Source organism: Lampris incognitus, chromosome 10, assembly GCF_029633865.1.
Source record: "Lampris incognitus isolate fLamInc1 chromosome 10, fLamInc1.hap2, whole genome shotgun sequence".
In the NCBI taxonomy this organism is placed as follows: Eukaryota; Metazoa; Chordata; class Actinopteri; order Lampriformes; family Lampridae; genus Lampris; species Lampris incognitus.
This window is the reverse complement of record NC_079220.1, coordinates 20,914,315-20,939,865: the sequence shown is the minus strand read 5'-3', so window position 1 is coordinate 20,939,865 and position 25,551 is coordinate 20,914,315. Positions and strand designations below refer to the sequence as shown.

The 25,551-nt window shown below is 42.8% G+C and overlaps 2 protein-coding genes across 2 annotated transcripts in view; both read left to right on the top strand.

Annotated features, from left to right (window-relative positions):
• Positions 1-2,244: 2,244 nt before the first annotated feature.
• The window catches only part of LOC130119767 (uncharacterized), a 63,401-nt gene continuing 40,094 nt past the window's right edge, over positions 2,245-25,551 (top strand). The window contains exon 1 of the mRNA XM_056288369.1: positions 2,245-2,358. Within this exon, the coding sequence (XP_056144344.1) occupies positions 2,334-2,358 (25 nt within the window). The 5' untranslated portion in view covers positions 2,245-2,333. The remainder of the gene's footprint in view (positions 2,359-25,551) is intronic.
• On the top strand, positions 22,185-24,326 carry LOC130119385 (E3 SUMO-protein ligase ZBED1-like). The gene is made up of 2 exons (XM_056287861.1): positions 22,185-22,396; positions 23,670-24,326. Exons 1-2 carry the CDS (start codon positions 22,215-22,217, stop codon positions 24,181-24,183), a joined length of 696 nt encoding a protein of 231 aa, XP_056143836.1. The 5' UTR covers positions 22,185-22,214; the 3' UTR covers positions 24,184-24,326.

Sequence of the window (25,551 nt, the reverse complement as noted above, 5' to 3'; positions counted from 1 at the left end):
TGAATGGCAACAACAAAACCTTTGCACAGGTGGCAGAGTCAGCCTTGACCCAGGTCCTCCATGAGGGAGCACAGAGTGGGAGGATTGATGTTGTTTTTGATGTCTATCACCAGACTTCGATCAAAGATGCTGAACGACTGAACCGGGGTGGAGACATCACTCTCCAGTACAAGAATCCTGCAGGGGGACACCACGTCCAGCAGTGGAGAAAATTTCTGTGCAGTTCCTCCAACAAGACCAGTCTCATCAAGTTTCTGGTGGAAGAGTGGAAACTCCCACGATACAGAGCTATGCTGCATGGCAAGGTGTTGTACATGACCTGTGAGGAAACCTGCTACAAGTTGACAGAAGATGGGTGTGAGGAAGCAGCAGAACTGCACTCCACACATGAAGAAGCTGACACCCGTCTGCTCCTGCATGCATTGCATGCAGCAAATGCGGGCTCAAAGTCAGTTATCATCACAGCTGAGGACACTGATGTCATGGTGCTTTGTCTTGGCTTCCAGAAGGACATCACCTGTCCATCTACCAGAAGTGTGGGACTCAGAACCGCACACGGTTTGTCGACATCACCAAACTGGCAAGTTCACTTGGAGACAGCATCTGTGACAGCCTAATTGGCTTACATGCCTTCACAGGCTGCGACACTGTCAGTGCATTCGCTGGTCGAGGGAAGCTGAATGCCCTGAAGATAGTGAGAAAGCACACTTCCTGCCAAGAGACTTTTAGTCAACTGGGACAGACATGGAATGTGAGTGATGAGCTGTTCCAGAAAATTGAGCAGTTCACCTGTCGGATGTATGTTGCTAATAGCAGCACTGCTGAGGTGAACAAACTGCGTTACCAGCTCTTCTGCACCAAAAGGGGAGAGGTTGAGTCCAGCCAGCTGCCCCCATGTAGAGACTGTCTCTTTATGCATGTTCAACGAGCCAACTATCAGGCAGCAATATGGAAGTGCTGTCTGCAGGCTAACCCTGTGGTGCCAAGCCCTACTGAGTATGGATGGACAGACGATGAAGGCAAGCTGGCCATTTACTGGATGCGCTCCCCACCTGCACCAGATGTGGTCTTGGAAATGCTAACATGCAAGTGTTTGCATTCATGCAAAATGCCAAGCTGCATGTGCCTGTCAAATGGACTTCCATGCACAGACATGTGCAGGTTACAGACCTGCAGTAACCAAAAACAGCAGGATGGTCCAGAACTGGACTTTGAACTTGGGGAGTCAGATGATGAGAGAAACAAGCAGTTTGATGAATGACAGTGTGATGATTCTGATGGTATTACTGTGGTAGTAGTCTATTGATGCACAGGATGTTGATTCTGGACTTGGTTACCCAGAGCTTGATAACAATAATGTAACCATATTCACATATACCCATTACCCTACCCATTACCATTACATATACCCACTAATGATATGGGATTACATGTATCATTGACTAAGTATATGTAAATGTCAATGTTGTTTAAAATATTAAAATAGTTCATTACCTCACTATGGTATTCCTTTTTATCATGTATTTTGATTGTGTATTTAAACAAATGTATAGAGACCAGTTTGTGACCTAACTGGCTTTGGTCTAGTTCTCATTTAAGGCTCACAATCACCTCACACAATGAAATAGTATGGGTATATTATACATTTTCTGAATCTTTACAGTCCTGTGAGTATTCCAGTTTTTGTGTTTTGTGTCCCTGATATTCCTAGATGCCACAGGGCTAAAAGAAAGTATATAGTTTAGGCGAAAATTGCAGAAAGATGTGTGTTATTGACGGGTTGAAGAGCTCAAGTGACCTCTATATTTGTGAGAAATATCCACAACAGGGCTTGAATGAAAGCTAAGAAGGTCCCCTTTAAAATAATACCAAAGACAATATTATAGAACATTGAACAATGTCCTGACCATGAGGCTAAACCAGGATATGCACCAGCGTCTAAAATGCAATTTAGTTTAGCGGGTGGTTAACTTCATGAGCTGATAACTGTGATACAGCTGCCACTCAGGAATGGTTATCATACCAAAATATCATCTACAGACATGGATCCTTTCAAAAATTATAAGTAAGTTTTGCCACCTTGAGTGTACCGAAATATCGTCTGGCCCATGGACTATTAATGTTGGGTGTTGAGTGGAAATACATGGTATTATAATTAAATAGCCTGCAAAGTTGTCAGTCAAGTTCACGAGTGTCCTTATTTGGTTAGGTAAGTGGGGGAGGGGACTAGAGAAGCCGGAAGGAGGCTATCGAGAAAATGAAACTTATCTTCAAAACGTTTCCACTGACGGGATCTGCAAGGAAAGAGGTCGCCTCCCTTTACGACGAAAAACATGGCCAGCAAACATTTTCCCCCACGTAAGTATATTTAATTTACTATTCAGAGGAAATATCATAATAATAAATATTATAATAATTAATATAACTTTGCAGTCGTCGCATATCAGCGATGATCGTTACTAGACGTGGGTTTTGAGTTTGACTGCGTTGCACGGTATGTCAGCGTGTTGCTGTTTTAACGGGATCTCTACCGCCAAACACCAAGAGATGAGAGACGACAGACCTCAGGAACATGCGACATTACATGTTAAGTCGTCGCGGTCACGGCAGACAGGGCAGTGCACATTGATGACGGACACTGGTTGATTCCCAGTGTAAAGACGTGGAACAGAGCGGACACGCGCGCGTCCTTCACAATCACGCGAGAACACAAACTCCGTCGTTGCTCGAGCACACTCGCTGTTTCCCCTTATTGCAACAGACCAGCTACGCACAGTGCAAAGTATGGGGCAACAATGCACGGCAATTTACCCCAAGTAACACGTAGACACACGTAGACACACACTCTCTCTCTCTCTCTCTCTCTCTCTCTCTCTCTCTCTCCCGCTCTCGCTCTCTCGCTCTCTCCCCCTTTCGCTCAATAAATGGTTTTACACACACACAGACACACACACACACACACACACACACACACATATATATATATATATATATATATATATATATATATATATATATATATATATATATATATAAAATAATCCAGTGAGTCAAGTAAATTCTTTATGAGACAGTACACGCCTGTTTCATGCTGTAAGCAATCATAAGCATGAAACAGGTGTGAACTGTCTCATAAAAATTAAAAAAAAGTTGACTCACTGGATTATTTTGCCCCGTATTTGTAGAGAACTTTCCCTACCGTTGAGTGTTTCTTTTAACAAAGTTATGTATGTATGTATGTATGTATGTATGTATGTATGTATGTATGTATGTATGTATGTATGTATGCATGTATGCATGTATGTCCTGGAGTGTGTGTGTGTTTGTGTGTGTGTGTATGTATATATATATATATATATACACTCACTGGCCACTTTATTAGGTACACCTTGCTAGTACCGGGTTGGACCCCCTTTTGCCTTCAGAACTGCCTTAATCCTTCGTGGCATAGATTCAGCAAGGTACTGGAAACATTCCTCAGAGAGTTTGGTCCATATTGACATGATAGCATCACGCAGTTGCTGCAGATTTGTTGGCTGCACATCCATGATGCGAATCTCCCGGTCCACCACATCCCAAAGGTACTCTATTGGATTGAGATCTGGTGACTGTGGAGGCCATTTGAGTACAGTGAACTCATTGTCATGTTCAAGAAACCAGTCTGAGATGATTCGAGCTTTATGACATGGCGCGTTATCCTGCTGGAAGTAGCCATCAGAAGACGGGAACACTGTGGTCATAAAGGGATGGACATAGTCAGCAACAATACTCAGGTAGGCTGTGGCGTTGACACGATGCGCAATTGGTACTAAGGGGCCCAAAGTGTGCCAAGAAAATATCCCCCACACCATTACACCACCACCACCAGCCTGAACCGTTGATACAAGGCAGGATGGATCCATGCTTTCATGTTGTTGATGCCAAATTCTGACCCTACCATCCGAATGTCGCAGCAGAAATCGAGACTCATCAGACCAGGCAACGTTTTTCCAATCTTCTATTGTCCAATTTTGGTGAGCCTGTGCGAATTGTAGCCTCAGTTTCCTGTTCTTAGCTGACATGAGTGGCACCCGGTGTGGTCTTCTGCTGCTGTAGCCCATCTGCCTCGTGGTTCGACGTGTTGTGCGTTCAGAGATGCTCTTCTGCATACCTCGGTTGTAATGAGTGGTTATTTGAGTTACTGTTGCCTTTCTATCAGCTCGAACCAGTCTGGCCATTCTCCTCTGACCTCTGGCACCAACGAGGCATTTTCGCCCACAGAACTGCCGCTCACTGGATATTTTCTCTTTTTCGGACCATTCTCTGTAAACCCTAGAGATGGTTGTGCGTGAAAATCCCAGTAGATCAGCAGTTTCTGAAATACTCAGACCAGCCCGTCTGGCACCAACTACCATGCCACGTTCAAAGTCACTTAAATCACCTTTCTTCCCCATTCTGATGCTCGGTTTGAACTGCAGCAGATCGTCTTGACCATGTCTACATGCCTAAATGCATTGAGTTGCTGCCATGTGATTGGCTGATTAGAAATTTGCGTTAACGAGCAGTTGGACAGGTGTGCCTAATAAAGTGGCCAGTGAGTGTATATATACACACACACACACACACACACACACACACACACACACACACACACACACACATACATACGTACATACATACACACACACACATATATATATGTAAAAGTATGTATACAAATTCCTTTCTAAGGCAGGTCAAACCAATATCATAGCCCTACTACCTCCAATGCCTAGAGTAATAGGTGATGAGTTTATAGGAACATTTTTGTAATTACAGCAAATATTCAACACTGAGAAGATATTAAAGAAAACTGAAACTATAATGGCAGCAAACATCGTTTCTCTGATGAAACCATTTAATATTATATTTCCCAGTATTATTTGGGTATTATTTGCGACTTTGCTCTTTAAAGAAATCAGGTTCACTCAAATCCTGCATTCACATGCAAATGTAATATCACCATTAAATCACCAAACTAGAGTGGAACGTATTGATAACAGCAAACTTTAAATTTTACTGAATTTAAAATATTTCTTGAAATTTTAGTCAAGGTCAACACTACAAAACTTCCTACATAACAGAAGGTGTATTCATTGGTGGGAGCTACATTGCATGAAAGTTGAATGTGAAACAGCTACAAAAGGAGTATTGACATCAAACATCTTAAAACTATGTAACATTTCATATAAAGGTATTGTCTATGGCCTTCAATGTTTTGAAAATGTAAAATTTATTTAAATGTCACCTCCTACTGGAGCAATGCAACTATTCACAGAGGACTGTAGAATGTTGCAATCACAGCATTGTGAGATGGCGACACAATGCTGTGATTGTGCAGTGTTGTTTATAAGGGTGGGGATACCTGCAGATAAATTAAGACTGAAGAGGTCACTTAGATTAGTGACGAAACGTATGTCAATAAACGTTGTGTCCAGATGAACTGGGCGGTCGGACGGACGTAACTTAATATGTACAACTTGAAACGTTTCACCCGTTTGCTGGTAGTTGCAGGTGAAAGTTTGTCGACAGTTCTGTGTATGTCGTTGACATTTATCCATGGTAAATCTTGCAGGCATCGCGAAAAATATGCCATTGTCAATAGTGTCTTGTACTTTATAGTACTTATATTAGTAATGAATAGACCGGAGACCAAGGCATAACATTGACCTTTTACTAGGCATATCTTCAAGTCTCAACACTCGCGCATGCGCGCTCATTACATATCAAAACCTGCTCACTACAAATAGCACACGCCAACAAAGAGGAAACTGGTATGACCGCTGCAAGGAAGTCATGGAGTAATGCACAGAGCCGTTTGTGTCTGTAGGGACGCTCGACCAAGCCGGAGGTAACACGGGGAATCGAACCGGCAATTCCCGTGATGGTAGGCAATGGAATAGACCGCTACGCTACCCGGACGTCCATATTTATACCTTTTAACTGCATTGTTAAAATGTGGCAATGTATACTGTACCAGCCAAGCTCGGCTCCAGGGGGCACTGTAGTGAGGCTTAGCCCCCCCCCCCCAAGCGACATTCAATGCCCACCACGCAAATTATTTCAAGATGTTTAAATTCTCTAAGTAAATCAAAATCGTTATTGCATTATTTCATGTTGGTGCGCTATTTACCAAATTATAATTTTTAATTCAATTTATCCAAATCATATCTGTTTTGCCTATTTCCTTCACCTGTTGCGTCAGCAGCTGTCTCGCAAGTTTCAGTAGGGCAAGGTATGCTCAGTCGGTACACTGTTTTGCTGCGCACAAATTGACCAAAAGTCGAAATGGATATAAGAAGAGTCTTCAAAGTAGACAAAAGCAAATTACCAACTCAAAATGATTGAAGCGAATAAGGAGAGGGAACCACACCTGGAGTTACTGAGGCTAGTCCACAGAGCGAGGAGCAACAGGGAACTGCTTCCGAAGCATGGAGAGGGGAGCAACAGCCATCATTAGCCTTGGCTAACAGTCAGAAAAGTAGCAACGTTCCATCAAACAATCCTTACAGTAGCTCTCCAACTGGCAGCTTCGTACCGGACGATTTGGGAGTTAATACGCCAAGCGTGTAATACACCCGCCGGTCCAACGTGTCAGTGTCACGGTTTGCCTCGCTCGGGCATGAAAAGTACACGCGTGTATGAAGGTGCACTGCCAGCAGGGGGTGATGATTAACTGAATGCCAGCAACTCCCTACGGAGGAAAATAAGCATATAGAACTTTCCAAAATCCCTCCCCTAATCCTAACCCTAACCTTAATCCTAACCCTAACCTGCCTTCACCGCTTAATCATCGCCGCCTGCTGGCAATACACCTTCATACACGCGTGTACTTTTCATGCCTGCACGAGGCAAACCGTGACACTGACACGTTGGACCGGCGGGTGTATTACACGCTTTGGTGTGATACTGGGTTGCCAGCCCACCTTTAGCAAATTCACAGTTCGTTTGTTTAAGGGTCAGAAACGATCTTTCGTAAGCCAGTGGTGTGACCACAGGGAGTGGTTTGAATACAGTGTCAAAGCTGATGCAGCATTTTGTTCCGCTTGCCGAAAGTTCGCAGTTGACTCTGTGTTAACCAAAATGGGATTCTCTCACTGGAAGCACGCGATCGAGTGAGACAGAGGCCTGAACAAACATGCTGCATCAATAGAACACATGGAGAATATGACAGGATGGAAAGCGAGGGAGAGACGAGCAAACGCTGGCAAAAAGGTATCAACAATGGTCAACACAGAGCAGTTAGCGAGAAATCATTATTATCTCTCTACTATCACTGATATTGTGGCGAACGTGGAAGTAATGATAAAGGTAACCTTTCAGTCTCCTTGATTGAACTAACGCAGAGATGGGAACTTCAAAGAAATGCGAAAAAATACATGGGCGTGATCTACCTGAACAACAATGTTGATCATGGTTTCAGTACCAAAGTTACACAACATAACAGAATGATAACTACAATTATACCACATTAAATAGTAATCACATGAACGCATAAAACCACATAAAACACTTGCAAAACATTTAATGACATCACTAACAATCTGAACGCAGTGCCTGATAGGTAAAACAGGAGGGCACAATTCTAACAGGGTAGCCTCCTTGCTACATTACGCCCTCCAGCGTGTCGCCTGTCCTCAGCCGACAACAAAGTCCCTGGAAGTCGTGTCCGCCGCCGCGGAGGCACGGGTCCCTGTTCCCCACTGTCCGTCCGGTTGGTAGGGCTTGTGGGTGTAGGAGGGACCGTCCCCGCTGGGCTAAACTGATCTGCAGGTTCTTCAGCCAAGGGGCGGTAAGGTGCCAAACGGTCCCGGTGCAGAACTACCACCCTCCTCCGGACACACAGTTTCACCCGGTACACAACATCCGAAAGCTGCTCCAACACCTCACAGGGCCCCACCCACTGGCTGGCGAGCTTGGGGGAGACTCCTCTCTTCCGAGTTGGGTTGAAGACCCACACCTTCGCTCCCGGGGTGAAGGAGCGGCCCTGACAACGAGCGTCATACGCCTGCTTTTGTTTCGCACCTGCCTGTTCCTGATGCTGCAGAGCAAACTCGTGTGCCTCGGCCAGACGTTGTTGGAGGTCCCGCAGGTAATTGAAGCCGGGTATCTTGGGAAGGTCAGTGCCAGGGGGCGTGCCAAAGACTAAGTTCACAGTGGTCCGAAGTTCTCTCCCAAACATGAATGCGGCCGGTGTACACCCAGTACTTTCTTGTACTGCCGACCGACCGGTACGCCCACAGGACCAGGGGTAGATGACAGTCCCAGTTTCGCTGGTGCCGTGAGGTGACAATAGCAAGTTGTGTTGTGAGCGTTCGACTGAACCTTTCCACCAGTCCGTCGCTCTGGGGATGGAGAGGTGTTGTCGCTTGTGGTGCGGGAGGCCCGGGTTCGCGTCCTGGCTGTGGCGATTCGCGGAAACGTGAATCTTGAAAGAAGGGGGCAATATAACAATCACGGATGAATAGGCTCGGTAGCCCTTGGCTAACGAATCGGACCCTTTAGTCGACTGGTTAACGTAGTCGCCCGCGGTGCGGGAGACTCGTGGCGTTCCCGGGCGCCCCCCCTAATTTGCTACATTGGTGTCAGAAGTGGGATGGTGAGATCGTGAAGGACCGTGAGGCCATCGGAAGCGTTTCCCGAAGGAGGGGGGTAGTGTAACGTACAAGAATAAGTAGACACGTTAGCCCTTGGCTAACGAGTCGGGCCCTTTAATCGACTGGTTAACGTTGTCGCCCGCGGTGCAGGAAATACGGGTTCGCGTCCCGGCTGTGGCGGTTCCCGCGGCTGCCCCTTGAATTCGCTACAATATGATAGAATTTCTGGCATCAAACCAGTTAGCTTTTCAGGGCAGCAAAGATGCGTTTCAGTCAAGAGAGGAGGGCATTTGTGGCATGCTTCTCTCTTCATTTGAATACACTCTAAGGAAAGATCCAGAATTACAGAAAATGTTGATGATGATACCTGAAAATGCATGATATATCACACCATACAAAGCGATCTGATTCGCATAATGAGTGATATATTGACGGAGAAAATTGTTGATATAATTGGTGAGTCCTGGTATATTATTAAAGAGGACGGCACACGGGACCCAACTGGGGTTGAGAATATTTTCATTGTTCTGCGATTTGTAGCAGAAAATTATGAGGTGAGGGAACGGCTGTTGACCATAGCCAGTGCAGAGACTAGTGATGCACAGACGCTAGCAAACACAATCCTGTCTGAGTTACAGAGAGTTGGACTCGGTCCATCTAAGATACTTAGCCAAGTCTATGACGGTGTGTCGGTGATGTCAGGACAGCACGGTGGTGTGCAGCAGGTTCTGCAGGACAAGTTGGACAGAGAGATACCATACGTCCACTGTTACAACCACCAGCTACATTTAGTAGTCACCAACGCTATGTCAAATGAAAAATAAATCAAACATTTTCTGGTGGTGTGTGGCACACTGTAAGAGTTCCTTAAGAAACCCACTGTAGCAGTTCACTTCAAAGGTGGAAAAACGGAAACGACTTCTCGAACAGCGTTGGACAGGACATTTGGCCACAGTAATCGCTGTACTCCGAGCCCCTGGTAAATTTGTTCCTTATTGACTGAAATTGACAGCAGCTACAAACAGGGAGCTAATTTGCGCTTTGAGGCAACGGGTTTAATTAAGGTCATTACTGACCGCAGATTTGAGTTCATATGCACGAATGCTGCAAAAACATCCTTTTGTTGTGTGATCCTCCCAACCAACTCTTACAAGCAGAGAACACCGGTCTTCTCTCTGGTCTTGGATTCATCCAAAGTGCGGCAGAATGTGTGGCAAAGCTTCACTGTGAGAGTGAAATCACCACCATTCTGGAACAGTGCCACGCGTGCGATACTGAAAGGCCACAAAAACGGAGAAGGATGCAGAACAAATATCTAGAGCTTCGGGGTTGAGGCAGGAGTCGGACAGAGAGAAATTGATGATGAAGAGCATCAAGATAATGAACTGAGGAGGTTCTTTCAGTGTGAGGAATCGTGAAATGATTAAAACTATATCAGTACTTGACCCATGCAGTGAATATTTTCTGGATGCCACACAGGTACAGCCGATCTTGGCTTTATCTGGAACTGATGCTCTAGAATCCGAGTTTGAGGTTGCTCGCCAGTTTCTAAGAGGCAACGTCAGCAGTGATGATAACTGGACCATCTCCCAGTCTCCTCACCTACCACAATGCCAAGTTGTGTTATTGCATTCAAACATGCACTCACCTTAGTGCATGAACCGCCATGTGTGAAAACTCGTTCTCAGCGTTGAAAACGTCTTTACAGACAAAAGGCTAACCATGTTCCATGAACGGAAGGCGCACTTGGTGCAGTTGTCTTTTGAAACGGACTTGACAGCAAGACAGCAAGATTCACAATGCCCCTCTAACAATTTTGCCCTGGAGCCGGGGCTGGTATCAGCTGTGGCACCTGACATCCCTCCTGGCACAGCGGTGACATCACGTTTCAGTTCACCTTGGACATTAAAGGGAAAACAAAATTTCAGGACAGAATTCAGAAAGCATTTTGAGTCTATTCAACTTATAAATAATAAGAAATGTGTTCATATGGTTAGTATGCTACAATAATTTTTTTTGAAGAAACTTGAATTTTATGCATACATCTGTTTAAAAATGTTATTGTCTTCATTTATTTCGTTATGTTACATTTACCCTATGTCTTTAAAGCTTTTTGATTGTAATGTCACGCTGAGAATGGAGTCAGACTTTGTTATATTATCCTTACTTTATAATGATGCCTTAATGTGTTCTGTTTTTGTCTCAATGTTTGTTATTGTAATACTCGCTTCTAATAAAAAGACAGTGGGGGAAAAAAGGAAAACAAAATGCCGAAAACCTCAATTGTGTGGCGACACTTAAACTTAGCTATGGCAAGGCAGTGTGCCAAATAGGCAATGTGAAACTGGCCTAACATGGTGGCACAACAAGCATGATAAATCACCTGAATGCTGTAAGCAGTAGGCTATTCCTATACGGTGTAAAAAAGCGAGACTATATACTAGCTAGCAAACTTAGCTTAGCGCATGTCTGTTTTCCAGTCGCCATTATCTAGCTGCTTTTATCCGCCGTTTAAACAGTAACGTTACACATGATAAAAACATGCACTTTACTTGCTTGGAAAATAGTTGCAACTGATCTGTGATGGCCTGGCGGTCTGTCAAGGGTGCCTCCCTGCCTGCCGCCCAATGACTGTTGGGATATGCTCCAGCATCCCCGCAACCCTGAGAGCAGGATAAGCGGTTCGGATAATGGATGGATGGATGATCCGAATAGTTAAAATAAAACATAAGAAGTATGTAGGAACATCTGGGGCTAAGGCAATTAGCCTATGGGCCTAAAAAAAGCCTAATAATAATTTGTTACGGCTATCTCATTAAAAACACTGTTGTTATAACAGAAAATAAGCGTGTTTTGAATTTCTGATTGATTCTTGTTGGGTTCAGGTTGTAAAACGTTATAGACTTGGAATACTAGCTGATAGAATCTTGGTTTAATTTGATATACTGTAACATGCACGGATAAGAAGACTCGTTAGCCCTTGGCTAACGGGTCGGACCCTTTAGTCAACTGGTTAGCGTTGTCGCCCGTGGTACAGGAGATACGGGTTCGCGTCCCGGCTGTGGCGGTTCCCGGGCATACACCCTAATGCGCTGCATTGGGCCAGGTGAATCGGCCATACTAAATTGTCCCTAGGTGTGTTGTGTGTGTGTGTGCGCGCGCGCGCGCGCCCTGGCAGCCTGTTTCCCCTCCTGCCGCCCAAAGACTGCTGGGATAGGCTCCAGCATTCCCGCAACCCTGAGCAGGACAAACAATTTGGATAAGGGACAGATGGATGGGCAGAACGCCTGCAGCTACTCAAGAAGCTGCTCCAGGTGAGATTATATTATTATTATTATTATTTTGTTGTTCAGTAATTAAGATAGCAAATGTTTTAATGTGAGAATTATGAGTTATTCAGATGGCACAAATTCGCAAAAAAAGTAGATATAAGCTTATGGCTCACAGTGATAGATATATATATATATATAAAAAATAACTAGCCAAATCAAGAAGCAAGTATGTTAACAATTAAACACTGCAACAACTGAATGTCAATTTTGAATATTGCCAACAGAAAAACCACAATCAGAAGAACCACAGCTTCAGATTGTGCTTGTTGGGAAGACTAGATTTGGGAAGAGCACTACAGGAAACACCATCCTAAGGGGAAGCAAAAAAAAAATCCTACGGGGATGTCCTCTTCCTCATTGACAATGAAGTGTCAAAAGGAAACGAGCGTTTAATGGGCAGTCTCTAGCTGTTGTTGATGCTCCTGGTTTATTTTCAACTGAAACTCCTTCTGACAAACCAATTGTGTCTCCATCGAAAACGACAGACAAAATACCAGGTTTATCTGAAACAAACAAGACGATATTTCGAGATTTTGCTAAGTGTATGGTCTCTGCTCCTGGTCCTCATGTGTTCCTGAGGTCTCCAGGTGGGCAGATTCGCAGGAACAGGAAATTGTGAAACTCATCAAGATATTCTTTGAAAAAGAGGCAGAATCTTACACTATAGCTCTGTTTACCCACTGTGAGGACCTAAAAGCTGAAGAAGTTTCTGTAGACAAACTGATCTGTGATAACGAAGCTCTTCGAGACTTTGTTAGGCAGTGCCATGGGGGACACCATGCCTTTGACAACAGGAACAAGGATTCATCTCAAGTCCCCGAACTACCAGACAAGATCACCATTATGGTACAGAGAAATGGAGGGAGTCATTACACAAACGACATTTTACTGGGGACTGAGAAAGCTATAGAAGAGGAGATGCAAAACCTAATGAAGGAAAATCCAACAATGTCAAAGGAAGAAGCAAGAAAAGCAATTGAGAAAAACAACCCCTTTATTGAAACTTCGGTGCTGAAAACTTGCTAAACTGATAGGCTCAGGAGTATGTTCTAAAGTGTAGAATAAAGGGAAAGACGTGGTAGGGAAAGCAGCAGTTCCACAAATAGCAGATTTAGCGGATGTGATGAGATTTATGGCAGAAAGTGACAATTTATGTTGCTGATGTATGTATTCGTAAGACTTTAGAGAAATGCAATTTACAATGAATGTCTTTTGATATTTGAGCTGATCAAACTATGCAAATTGTTTTATTTTTGTTGGTTGATAAAAGGTCACCATTATTGTAATATGCATTGAGGGCATGGACAGAACCATTTGATTTAGATCTCAGAACAGTTGCTAACTCAAATAAAGTGGCACTGAAGTAAAGGGCTGCTCACTGCTCCTGGCTGCCCCTGGAAATGGGAAATGCAGAGGAAATTTTTCTTCAGCCACCACTCTTTGTGTTCAGCTGTAATAATGATAATGGATCACATTTATATACTTTATCTAGACACCCAAAGTACTTCAGAGAAGGGGGGAAACTAACTTCAACCACCAACAATGTGTAGCACTCACCTGGGTTTTGCACAGCAGCCATTTTGTGGCAGAACGCTCACCACACATCATCTCGAGTTGGACAGGGTGTAATCATTGAGCGGATTACATGGGGGGATGATTAGGTGGCCAGACGGAGAGTGCCAGGTTGGGAATTTTGCCAGGACACCGGGGGACATGCTACTCTTTGCGATAAGTGCCATGGGATCTTTAATGACCACAGTGAGGACCTCGGTTTTAACATCTCATCTGAAGGATGGCATCTCCTACAGCACAGTGTCCCTGCCACTGCATTGGGACATTGGCATTTTAAATAAAACTAATACAGTCTCTTCTCAACAAATAAAATCTCTTCAAAAGTGCACTTTGACATTTAAAAGTATTGATTTTATTTGACGAAACATTTAATAACATTTTATCTAATCCACCACTTGATTTGACAGTTATGTAATCAATTCAGTGTTAATTATTTTTGTTAATCTTACTCCCCATAAACACTAGGCCAGAATATTAATTAAATTCATGTTTTTATATTCACAATGTTAATAAATACTATTATCCCACAAAATATTGTCATGTTTATTCATTTTAAAACAATTTTAAGCACATCATCAAAACAAAAAACAAAAAAAATTAAGAGATTTAAGGTTTATTGTACCAATAGCTGTTGCTAGTGGCTTATGCTTTTAATTGTAGTTTTCTGACTCATTCCAATATAACCTGATTTGTTTCCAGGGTCTAGCCTCAGCTCTGAGCTGACAATGGTCCTTGTAGGACAGGAGAGAGTGGGTAAGAGCGCATCAGGGAACACCATCCTGGGAAGACCAGAGTTTGCATCCAAGCTAAGTTTCAGACCTGTGACTCTGAAATGCCTGAAGGGAGAAGGTGTTGTGTGTGACAAGAGGCTGAAAGTGGTGGACACCCCTGGACTCTTCAACAGTGAGCTCTCTAAAAGTGAGGTGGACGCAGAATTTGAAGAGGCTTTGCGGCTGAGCTCCCCAGGGCCCCATGCCTTCTTACTTGTCCTACAACTGGGACGCCTCTCCGAACAAGAGAAGAAAGGGATGGAAACGCTAGAGAAAATGATGTGTCCCTCCATTTGGGACCACACTTTGGTGCTCTTCACTTATGGAGACAGACTGGGTGACACTGACATGGAACATTTCATCAAGGAGGACAAGAACCTGGAGAAATTAGTTCAGAAATGCAGTTGGCGATATCATGTGTTTAACAACCATGATGCAGGAAACATCCAACAGGTGAAAGAACTCCTGGACAAAATAGATGACATGACAGAGCGAGGACAGCTACGGTATCTGAGGAATTCTTGCAGATCAAAGAAGTCTGGACTGATCTCCAGGATGAAACAACTGGTCCAAGTGATATCGACAGTGAAAGGTTTACTGCTTCTTGCAGGAACTGTAACAGTCTTGGGTACCATTTACTTGATGATAAGATAGAAGGGATTTCATGAAAGAGTCTTGGGCTTAAAAATATAAAAGAATGAATGACTATATGAGAAACCGTAATGTAACCTACATCCTAAGGTATCCTATGTACTCAAACAAAACAGACGTAGATTATAGATCCTTTAGAGAAGTGTAGAGAGTTGAAATGTTTCAGTGCTCACAAGCTTTGAGTGACAATTGTATTTTAATTTACGACTTCGTAGAATATGTCACTGATTAGAATTTGTTTAAATAAATTTGAGGTGTTTGAATAAAATTCATACAAATAACATCAAAAACAGTGTGGCTCACTTTTAACTTACTGACTGCTATATTTCACAAATATGTATTGTGTATGAGTAAAAAATTTTTTGTAACCAACAAAGATGGACTGATATCTGTCTGTTCTTCCATCACATATGATATGCAAGACTCCACCAGTCCAACTTTGATGAAACTTAGAGGAACGATACATAATGAAAAAACACTCAGAAATTTACAAAGTATTTCCCGCTGCTCGCCAAAAAGATCCCAGACTTTAAACAGCCACAACTTTCTCACCATGAAAGCGAGAGTCTTGAAATTTGATACACAGATGCATTTTTCCACCTGAACATTACAGCACCTTGGAGCATTAAGCTCAGCCGACTTACATTTTATGATAAGTTACATGTTATTGACATATTCCACTGTCATTATATTGGTAAAGGAAATCACTGGATACTTTACATGGAAAAGGTGTGAGATCAGGCAGGAGTCTCCATGGACTATGATGTTCATGGATGACATTGTGATCTGTAATGAGAGTAGAGAGCAGGTTGAGGAGAGCCTAGAGAGGTGGAGATATGCACTGGAGAGAAGAGGAATGAAGGTTAGTAGGAGCAAGACGGAACACATATGTGTGAACGAGTTGAAGGACAGCGGTATGGTGAGGATGCAAGCAGTAGAGGTGACAAAGGTGGATTTACATTACATTACATTCATTTAGCCGACGCTTTTATCCAAAGCGACTTACAATAAGTGCATTTAACGTAGAAAATCAGCAGAACTACTAGTCATCAGAGGTCATAAGTGCATCTTCTCTCTATACAAGCATCTAAGAGCAAAACCAGTGCTAAAGTAAAAGCACGAGAAACAGATTTTTTTTTTTTAATGAGTGAATACAATAAGTGCTACGAGCAAGTAATAGGGTAGTAGTTCTTCAAGTAACTGGGTAGTAGTTCTGGATACAAGCAAGAGTTAAAGGGAAGGTTTACAAGATGGTAGTGAGATTAGCTATGTTGTATGGTTTGGAGATGGTGGTACTGACATAAAGACAGGAGGTGGAGCTGGAGGTGGCAGAGTTGGAGATGTTAAGATTTTCATTGGGAGTGACGAAGAAGGACATGATTAGTAATGAGTATGTTAGAGGGGCAGCTCAGGTTGGACTCTTTGGAGACAAAGCAAGAGTGGCAAGATTGAGATGGCTTGAACACGTGCAGAGGAGAGATGCTGGGTATATTGGGGGAAGGATGCTGAATATGAAGCTGTCAGGCAAGAGGAAAGGAGGAAAACCAAAGAGGATGTGGCGAGGGAGGATATACAGGTGGCTGGCATGACAAAAGAAGATCGAGAGGACAGGAATTTATGAAAATGGATGATCTACTGTGGTGACCCCCAACGGGAGCAGCCAGAGGTAGTGGTAGTAGTAGTAGGAGTATTTACGACGGAATGGATATTCTCATTTCCTTGGCTTGTAATTTCTTAAATATCCTTAATACATCATGTTTACTTTTTCATTGCTGATTTATGAAGATGCATTACCCCCATGATAAAGATGGGTTACTCCCATAAAATACATTGATTGAAGTTTTGTATTGTTTTTCATTTTAATCAATTGTCTAATAATAAGTAAAGTTTTAGAAAATTCTCACCTTTGGCCTCTTGATAATGTCATTCTTGAGCAGCATTGTCGCTGGCATACTAGCCTCATATGTGACCTCATCTTTTTGTGTTGTTAATGGTAATAGTTCAAAGAAGTGCAATTTCGCAGGAGTCTTCGACTCAAAATCGAAAGCACAGGCCATTAAATTATGTGACTTAAATATTTGTTTCACCTGGACTAAATATTTTACCCCACCGGTAGATCTGCAGAGACCGCTGGGAACATGAGTATAACCTCAAAGATGCAATAGTTGATTGAAAAGAGTTAATAAAGTGACTTTATGATTTATTCTTCATATCCATCCATGATACGTTTATGTGACTGTTACCGGCCTCAGGTCTAAGGGTGCCTGAGCCAGTAGCTAAAGTTGCTGCACAGTCCTGAAATGGCTGTGGAGCAGTAAGGACAGACACAGGTTCAGTATGCTATCAACTCAAACGCCATATTTATTCTGCCTTATCACAATCATATTCAATTTCAAACAATAAAATAAACCAAACAAACCAAAATAAACATACATGCCCTTTAAATGCTACTATCTTCAGTAGTTGCTTTGGATTACGATCATATTTCAATCACATACATTCAACCTGACCTTCACAAGTCAATATGGTTGGCTTAGTGTTCTCCTTACTGAAAATAAGTTGTTTCAACTACCAGAACCTTAGCAACGACAATACTTTCATGTATGTGAAATACAACAGCATAACTGCAATGGCAAAGGTAATAAAAATGATCAAATAACATGAAATTGCATGTCAAATGCATGAAAATAATGAAAACTAGTCAATAACAATACAAACGTTTCTACATATATTTCCATTCTTCAGAGAACCACTTCCGTCTCCAACTACCATACACTAATTTCATTTATAAATCCTGAGCACAAAACGAGATACTTTTCCCTCACTCGAGGAACTGATCAATACTCCTCTGTATGTTGTTACCTTCAGAATATGGATAAAACAACAAACAAGCATTCTTTCATACCTCATGTCTTTTCACATAGTAATTTCGAGATGAGCTACACAGTGAAACAATAGGCTAGATGCTAATATTCGCTAGCAACTACACTCGACATCAAAACAAGATTCAAACTCAGTCTTGGAACACTTATATCGTCCACAACGCTAGCCGAATGCTTATCTGACACTTGGGTTTTATGTCAACCCGTTCTTAGTTGTTTTACACCATATTTTACGTACCTGTGGAGCAGTAAGGAACGGACACGGGTTTAGTATGCTATCAACTCAAGCGCCATATTTATTCTGCCCCTGACGTAACCAACACGGCTTGAGTTGGGTGTTTCCCTACTGTACCCGGTATTACAGTGACACCTGCTGTCACCAGAAGATAACATTTAAATGAATTATAAAGGAGCTGGCGATTTACATGTTTCAGATTTACAAAAAAATAAAGGGGGGTGTCAGTTTTTATTTAACTTTCAATAGAGGCTATTTCCCCACCCGCTGCATGACCACGTCTCAGAGAAACAGGTTACGAAAAGATAAGGCCATAAATGGGGCTGGCTGAAAGCCTGAAATATTGCAGGATGCTTTGTTAACCTGAGAAAAAAATGGTAGGTGATGTCTTGAGTATGGCTAGGGATTTTTTCCCCCCAGCGGCACCCCAAGGGAAGGAAGTTGAAGCCAAGTGAACGCGGAAGAAGTACCCTAAGTTGCAGTTCCACCATGGACATTAGGTAGCTCACAGTTCCTGGCAGTCACTGATCAGTCAATGAAGTGCCAATCCATCACCAGACGAAATTCAATCCTCTACAAGCCAGTTTTTTTTGTTTCTTAGCCACTTGGCTAAAAAAAGTCCCATAACGCTCGCCACATTTTGTGTGCTAGTATATGCCTAAATTAATGTGTACTCAACCTCACAGCTTCTCACCCTCTCTCCCGCTAGTAGACAGACTTGGTGGAATGAACTGGAACAATAATATATTTATTTAACTTACCGCAGCAGATAGTTTCCAGAAGAAGAAAAAATAACCAAAAAGAAACTACAAATATTGTAGCGTGCATGGATAAGTAGACAGTTGGTCCTTGATTAAAGAGTCGGACCCTTTAGTCGACTGGTTGTCGTTTGCGGCGTGGGAGCCACGGGTTTGCTTCCCGGATGCGGCGTCCCGAGCTGCCCCCGAATTCGCTACAGTATTATGTTCGTAAATTTCACTCATTTAAACCGTCAACAGTGTCCGCTCCGCTGGATGAAGAACGACAGCGCAGCGCCTCGCCGAACAATAGCCAAACACCTTGTTCCAAAGACGAATTCCTCATTAAGCCCAGTGCTAAAGTGGACAAAACCAAGTGGCAGGGAATAATCACAGGAGGGGTGTGGGAGAAAAGGGAGGGAGAAACGGCTAAACTTGCCGAACAGATTCGCTGATGATGCTGCTCCTACTGGAGCACGCACTGTCCGTTCACCTCAAACACGGCAGCCGTCGTCCGTTTCCTTGCGTTTCGACAGCCTGCCCGAGCACAACCCCGTGTTGCAGATAACTTCCCATCCTCATTCAAACTTTCATCGTCTTCCTTAGTTAGCCGACTTGTTCTTCTCCCCGTAGCCAAAGAAGTCCCGCCCTCTGCCACCGTTCCTCTCCTTGCAATAGGCCCACAGTTCCTGACAGTCACTGATCGGCCAATGAAGTGCCCACCCATCACCAGAGGCAATTCAAACCTCTCAGCCCATGTGGCTCGCTACAAAAGCTCTCTTGTTTCTGGGTTGGTCAATTTTCCAGACACTTCTAATTATGCTCTTTACTTTCACTGGTTTAAAATAAATTTCACACTTCAGACAAATGCATGCAGTGAGCTCATATACGTTCCACTTAGTCCTGTAGAAGCTTCTTAATACGGTAATCTGACAGTTTCTGTACACTATCGCTGTTTGGTAATGTTTCTATAAATGTTACTCGGCTGCAGCAGCTTGCCAATACAACTATAACGGAGTATCGACGCGCATCCACAGGAAAACTGAGGGAGAAATTAATTAGTTGGGTTGTGTGAATCACACAAATCGTATTAAAACCTAGAGTGAGTGGTCGAATTCGTTTCTATTGGCATGCCTGGAAGTCACTTTTTTTTAGCGAAATCTACAACCTACATTTTTTTGTGCAAATCATTCACCTTTTTATTCCCACCACTGACTTCCGTTTTGTTTCATTTTTAGCTTGGTCTGTTACTCCCGATGCCATGTTTTTATATTCATTCAATTTATTTTATGTATTTATTCGTATTTTTTGTATGGAGTGTAAAACACTATGTAACTGTGCTTTTAAACGTGCTATATAAATGAAAATTTGATTGATTTGCTTTTGCTTGCAAATCTCAGCTCAGGGGAACTGGAGGAACACTGGATGAACCAAAAATTTATTTATTCAGCCCGTCGCCACACGGAAGTGCCATGGTCTCCAATGTTAAATCTATGCTATAAAAATGTAATTTAAAGAGTAGGTTTAAGCATCTCAGTAGCTACAATAAAATATTCCCCATGGCTGAGCTATGTTTTCTTATTTTTGTTTTATGAATGAAAGTCAATCAGCAGAGCAGCCATTCGCCTTGATTCATTTTATATCATGGAAACAGTGACAGTTAAACAGATATGAACTCTTTTAATAAGGACTTTGAAATTATGATAAGCTGATCTCTGTCATTTCATATTAGACTTGGTCGTTTTGTGCGAGGGTCCACTTAGGAGGCTGCGCATCTACAGACTGGCAGGCAAAACGTTTTTATTAGGTAGAATTTTAGCTTGTGCGCTGCATATTAACGACTCTTTATTTCCGTATTCCCCGCTCATTTGACTTGGGCGCTGCGCAACATGGGAAGAAATACACTGGTTTTCTGGCCCTGCGCGTGTATTTCCCTCTCCCGGTATAGGTGAAAAAGGGGTGGTTTGTCGTCAAGTTTCAACACTGGAGAAGGGGAGATACGTACACCTGGCGGGAATCTGCTCTCTAGTGTTACTAGAGGACTATTCGCTGGAGGGCTGTTTCTTTTAATAGCAAAATCTTCTTGGTTTTAGACGCTGAATAGAAACCAGAAATATTGTAATGATGAAGTTTCACAGCCTTAGATTAAAATGGCAGTCTATAAAGAAATGTCTCTTTTGGCATCATTTTGTAGTCCCTAGCAGGATGAAATGCCTGTTGGCTTCAAAACAGAAGGAAACATTGATAACTTGGTGTGATTGGAGATTTTGAATGATGTGTTGACAGCTATAAAGGCACCTTTGTAGATCAAAATTGGTACTCCTTATACATGCATATTTAAGAATTTGAGGGAAGGAAAAAGGAAATATAGATGAACTTACAAGGTCTTGTGAATTAGAGGAGCGGCTGTTTGGTTTTAGCATTATCAAATTACGTACCGCTGTCATATTTGCAGTCATAACTGTTTCTTAAATGTTTGAAAAAATATGTTTCAAGTGATTACTACAGTATAAGATTGTCTTAGCTTGTTTATTTCCTTTATATTTCATATTTGAGCCATTGCATATCCAAATCAAAGTATTGACATTCTTGCTGGCCAGTTTTGTCATGGGTATACATAGTTCTTTGGATGTAAACTTATAATTAATTGTTTAAAAAAGTCTAAATAATTAGCCAAGTCTTAATAATAATAATAATAATAATAATAATGAAGCTCCAACCACCCACGCCCGAAAAGTCAAACAAAAAGCAGAGTGTCACTCCCAAGAACAAATGAAACAAAAATGGGAAGGGAAACAAATGCATGGGCAATACCCAAAAAGAGTAGGTGAGAAAGATGTAGACCAACATATGACCAACCAATGGCTCAAAACAGCTGGGCTGAAATCCCAAACAGAGGGCTTTATCATCGCTGCCCAAGACCGGGCCATCAAGATCAATTACTACCGGAGCAAAATCCTAAAAGATGGCACAGACCCAGCGTGCAAGATATGTGGTCAATTCCAGGAAACCATGACTGACTGACCATATCGTGGCAGGGTGCCCTGAGCTGGCCAAAACGGAATACCTACAAAGACACAACAAGGCTGCAACCAGTGTTGTAGTACTCGAGTCCAGGACTCGGACTCGAGTCCGACTCGAGTCCTGATTTTCATGACTCGTGACTCGACTTGGACTTGAGCACTGATGACTCGGACTTGGACTCGGACTCGCGAATTTACTGCATTCGGACTCGGAAGTTGGAGACCCGGACTCTGACTTTTTAATTGATAAAGGCTGTTTTTGTTAGATTTTTTTTAATAATAGGCCCTATTAAAATATATTGATAGCTATATTAGTACTGTAACATTATTCAATTTCGTGTAAGGGCAGGCACGTGTGTTCCACCTACATGCGGATTCACGTGGCGTGCATACCGTCATGTTCAGTAGCGCGAAGATGCCGAAAGAGACGCCCCGAATTGTGCGCTTTGCTTACACAGATTTTACAACAAATTCCAGCAAGATCACTGCTAGATGTTCGATATGTAAACGAACCATTGAGGAGAAGACCGGGACAACCTCAAACTTCAACAGACATCTGTCAAGGATGCACCCAGAAAAGTAAGTGATATGCAGTCAGTTGATGATATGGTTGGTGATCAGTTACCGTTAGCTAGCTAGCTATCTAGCTACGGTAACAATAGCCTCTGAAGTAACTCAACCACTGGTCCAAGATGTTCGGTTAGGTCGTGTGGCGGGTATATCATATCACTAGAACCAAGTGAGATTGTATAAGTAAGTTAAGTAACGTTACTGTTAGAGTGCTAATGCAACATTGCACAGAAAAGTCACAGTACGGTTCGCTTTCGGTACGAGCGTGCCATCCATCTCACTAATGATGAGTTGGTAAGTAACACGCAGCGTCTTCGTGTTATAGGGAGATTAAAACTGATTTCTCCTATTTATCATTTAGCTAATTACCAAGTAGCATACACTTAACAGAAAAAAACACACCACTCTGAACTACCGTGTTAGCATTAATCTTAACTAGCAATAACAAATCTGCACATGGCAGGTCTCCGCCATGAATATTCTCCACGTGCGGAGAAGGAAGAAGTCTAGCCTATATGCATCCACACATAATGTTGATAAAATGTGCACAACTTTACAATGCAAATAAAAATAATTGTAGGCTATTACTCGCCAAATGGACTAATTGAAGAAAGCTAATGTGGATGCCGCCATTGGTTTTCTTGAGAGCTGGAGACGGTACAAGATTTGACGGATGTGGCACCCCCCCCCCCCCCGATGTACCGAAAACTACCGAACCGTATCACGATTGGTGACACGGCATAGGCTACTGTAGATATGGGGATATTTTTCTTTGCATATATGCAGCATTGGGTGTGCCAAATTCTAAAAATAGACACGCGCGACGTAGCTTTTGAACAGTACTATGAACTGGCTCTGTCTTCTAACAAAGTCACACCCTCCCTGACCCATACAGAATAAACATACAGACTCACGGAGGATAGAGAGTTAAAGCTCAGCTAGGTAGCATGTAACATACTTAAATCAATAATTAAATGACTGGGTTTTGCTAATTAATCCCTGTCCTGTTTGTCTCATAAATTATGTATCTTTTCTCATACTTTTCATTTATCCAGCTAGCTTACATTAGTTAATCTACTAATATGGTAATGTTAGTTATATAGATAACTAAATATGTAACTTAACTGGATATGGTTCAAACAACTATGTGTATAATGTGTAACATTTGTATTGTTATTGCATATTGTTATAGCTATAACGTTACACATTTTTTGCTGTGAGAAAGATTACTTGAAACAGTTTGGCATCAGCAAGCTAAAGTGTGTATCCTATCTTCCCCTAGGTTTCAAGAATACCGTGCCTCCACTGCTTCAGATGTGATGCCAGCTGCTTCAGGTCAGAAGACTATCACATCATTTTTAAATGATGGACAGCAAAGGATGTACGACCTCAAACATCCACGTCAGAAGGCTATAAGTGATGCCCTTGTAAAAGATCTAATCATTAAGTGCTGCTTGCCACTCTCCATCGTTGACAACGAGGACTTCAAGCACTTCCTGCATGTCCTGGACCCTCAGTACCGGCCCATAGCAAGATCCACAATTTCCTCTGTGACCATTCCAGGAATGGTGGAAGTCAAGAAAGAACAGATAAAGAACCAGCTGGCAGAAGCATCGAGTGTTGCTGTTACCACAGACATTTGGAGTGATCGAAAGATGCGGTCATTCCTTGGAGTGACAGCACACACAGTGGCAATGGATAAAAAAAAAACAGGAACTCAGCCTTCAGTCATATCTTCTTTCCTGCAAAAGAGTGCATGGGAAACACTCAGGAGAGAAGATTGCAATGATGTTTGAATGCTGTGCTGAAGAATACCTGATTAAGGACAAGATCAACTTTGTCATAACTGACAATGCATCCAACATGAGAAAAGCTTTCCAGGCCAGCTTTCCCCTAGAGGATCCTTGTGATGCTGAAGCTCATGATCCCAGCACATTTGAGGAGGATGATGAAATATGGCAAGACCTGATGCCAGAAGATCAACAGACAGTCAATGACACTTTGGCTGAGAACTGTAAGATGCAGAGACTATCATGCTTCACACATTCACTGCAGTTGGTCATAAAAGATGGTCTGAAAGACACCAGTGGGCTGTCAAGCACCCTAGCAAAGCTATCCCGTGCAGCCAACCTCCTCCACAGTGGCACCTCGTTTAAAGACTGCTTTGAAGCGTGTTTTGGTGATGCAACAATTCCAACAGCGAATGCCACACGATGGAATTCCACTCTGAAGCAGGTGAAGGCTTATGTGCATTTAGACATGCAAAAGCTGTCCAGTGTGTTGGAATCAGAGGGGCACAAAAGCCTTATCTTATCCCCGCGAGAGTATGCTCAGCTTAAAGAACTGATCGAAGTTCTTGATCCGTTCTTAGTGGCAACCAACCTAACTCAGGGTGAGACTACTGTCACCATCAGTGTGATTGTGCCCTGTGTCCTCACTCTGCGCTGTCACCTGCAGGAAATAAGAGAAAAAGCCAGATATTGTGGGCCTCTGGTGAGAGCTCTGGAGAGCTCCTTGAAAACAAGGTTTGCAGAGGTTTTCAGTGCAGTCAAGATACCAGGATGTGAGCCAGCTGAAGGAAGAGGCCCTACCAAATTTCCTTTCACCAATGCCTACTTCATAGCATCTGTGTTGGACCCAGCATTTGGCTTCCAGTGGCTAGAACATGATTAACTATTTGATTGTTGTGATGTTTATATCATTGAAGGTGCTACAATAAAGCACATAGACGTGTCATTTGTCATGAAGGCCTAGTCAATAACATATTTGTAATGAGTCCTCCATGCCCCCCTCTCATTTCAGAGTATATAAAGGCAGAGGGTGACAAGCAAGCGGTATCAACAGCAGATGCAGCGGAAGCAACAGGACCAGGGGAAGGTGAACTTTCAGAGTCTCCTCCTGAGAAGCAGTTGAGAATGTTCTCCCACTATAGGAGGACTCCCTCCTCCACCGAGAAGAAGCCGTCTGGCCAGGCTCAGTTGACTGCATACCTCAACTTGATTGCTGAGCAGGACTCTGACTCAGTCCCGTGCCTCAGGTTTTGGCAGCAAAACGAATCAAAATTCCCTACCCTCTATCAGATTGCCACACAGGTATTCTCTATCCCTGCCTCCAGTGCGCCCATTGAAAGGGTATTTAGTCATGGAGGCATTTTGATGAGGCCT

What these genes read in the sequence shown, in the direction of transcription:
- LOC130119385 (XM_056287861.1), top strand. Translation starts at nt 22,215, where the DNA reads ATGTTCAGTAGCGCGAAGATGCCGAAAGAGACGCCCCGAATTGTGCGC. An exon ending in TCAAGGATGCACCCAGAAAA is followed by an intron (nt 22,397 to 23,669) that starts GTAAGTGATATG and finishes ATCTTCCCCTAG; the next exon opens with GTTTCAAGAATACCGTGCCT.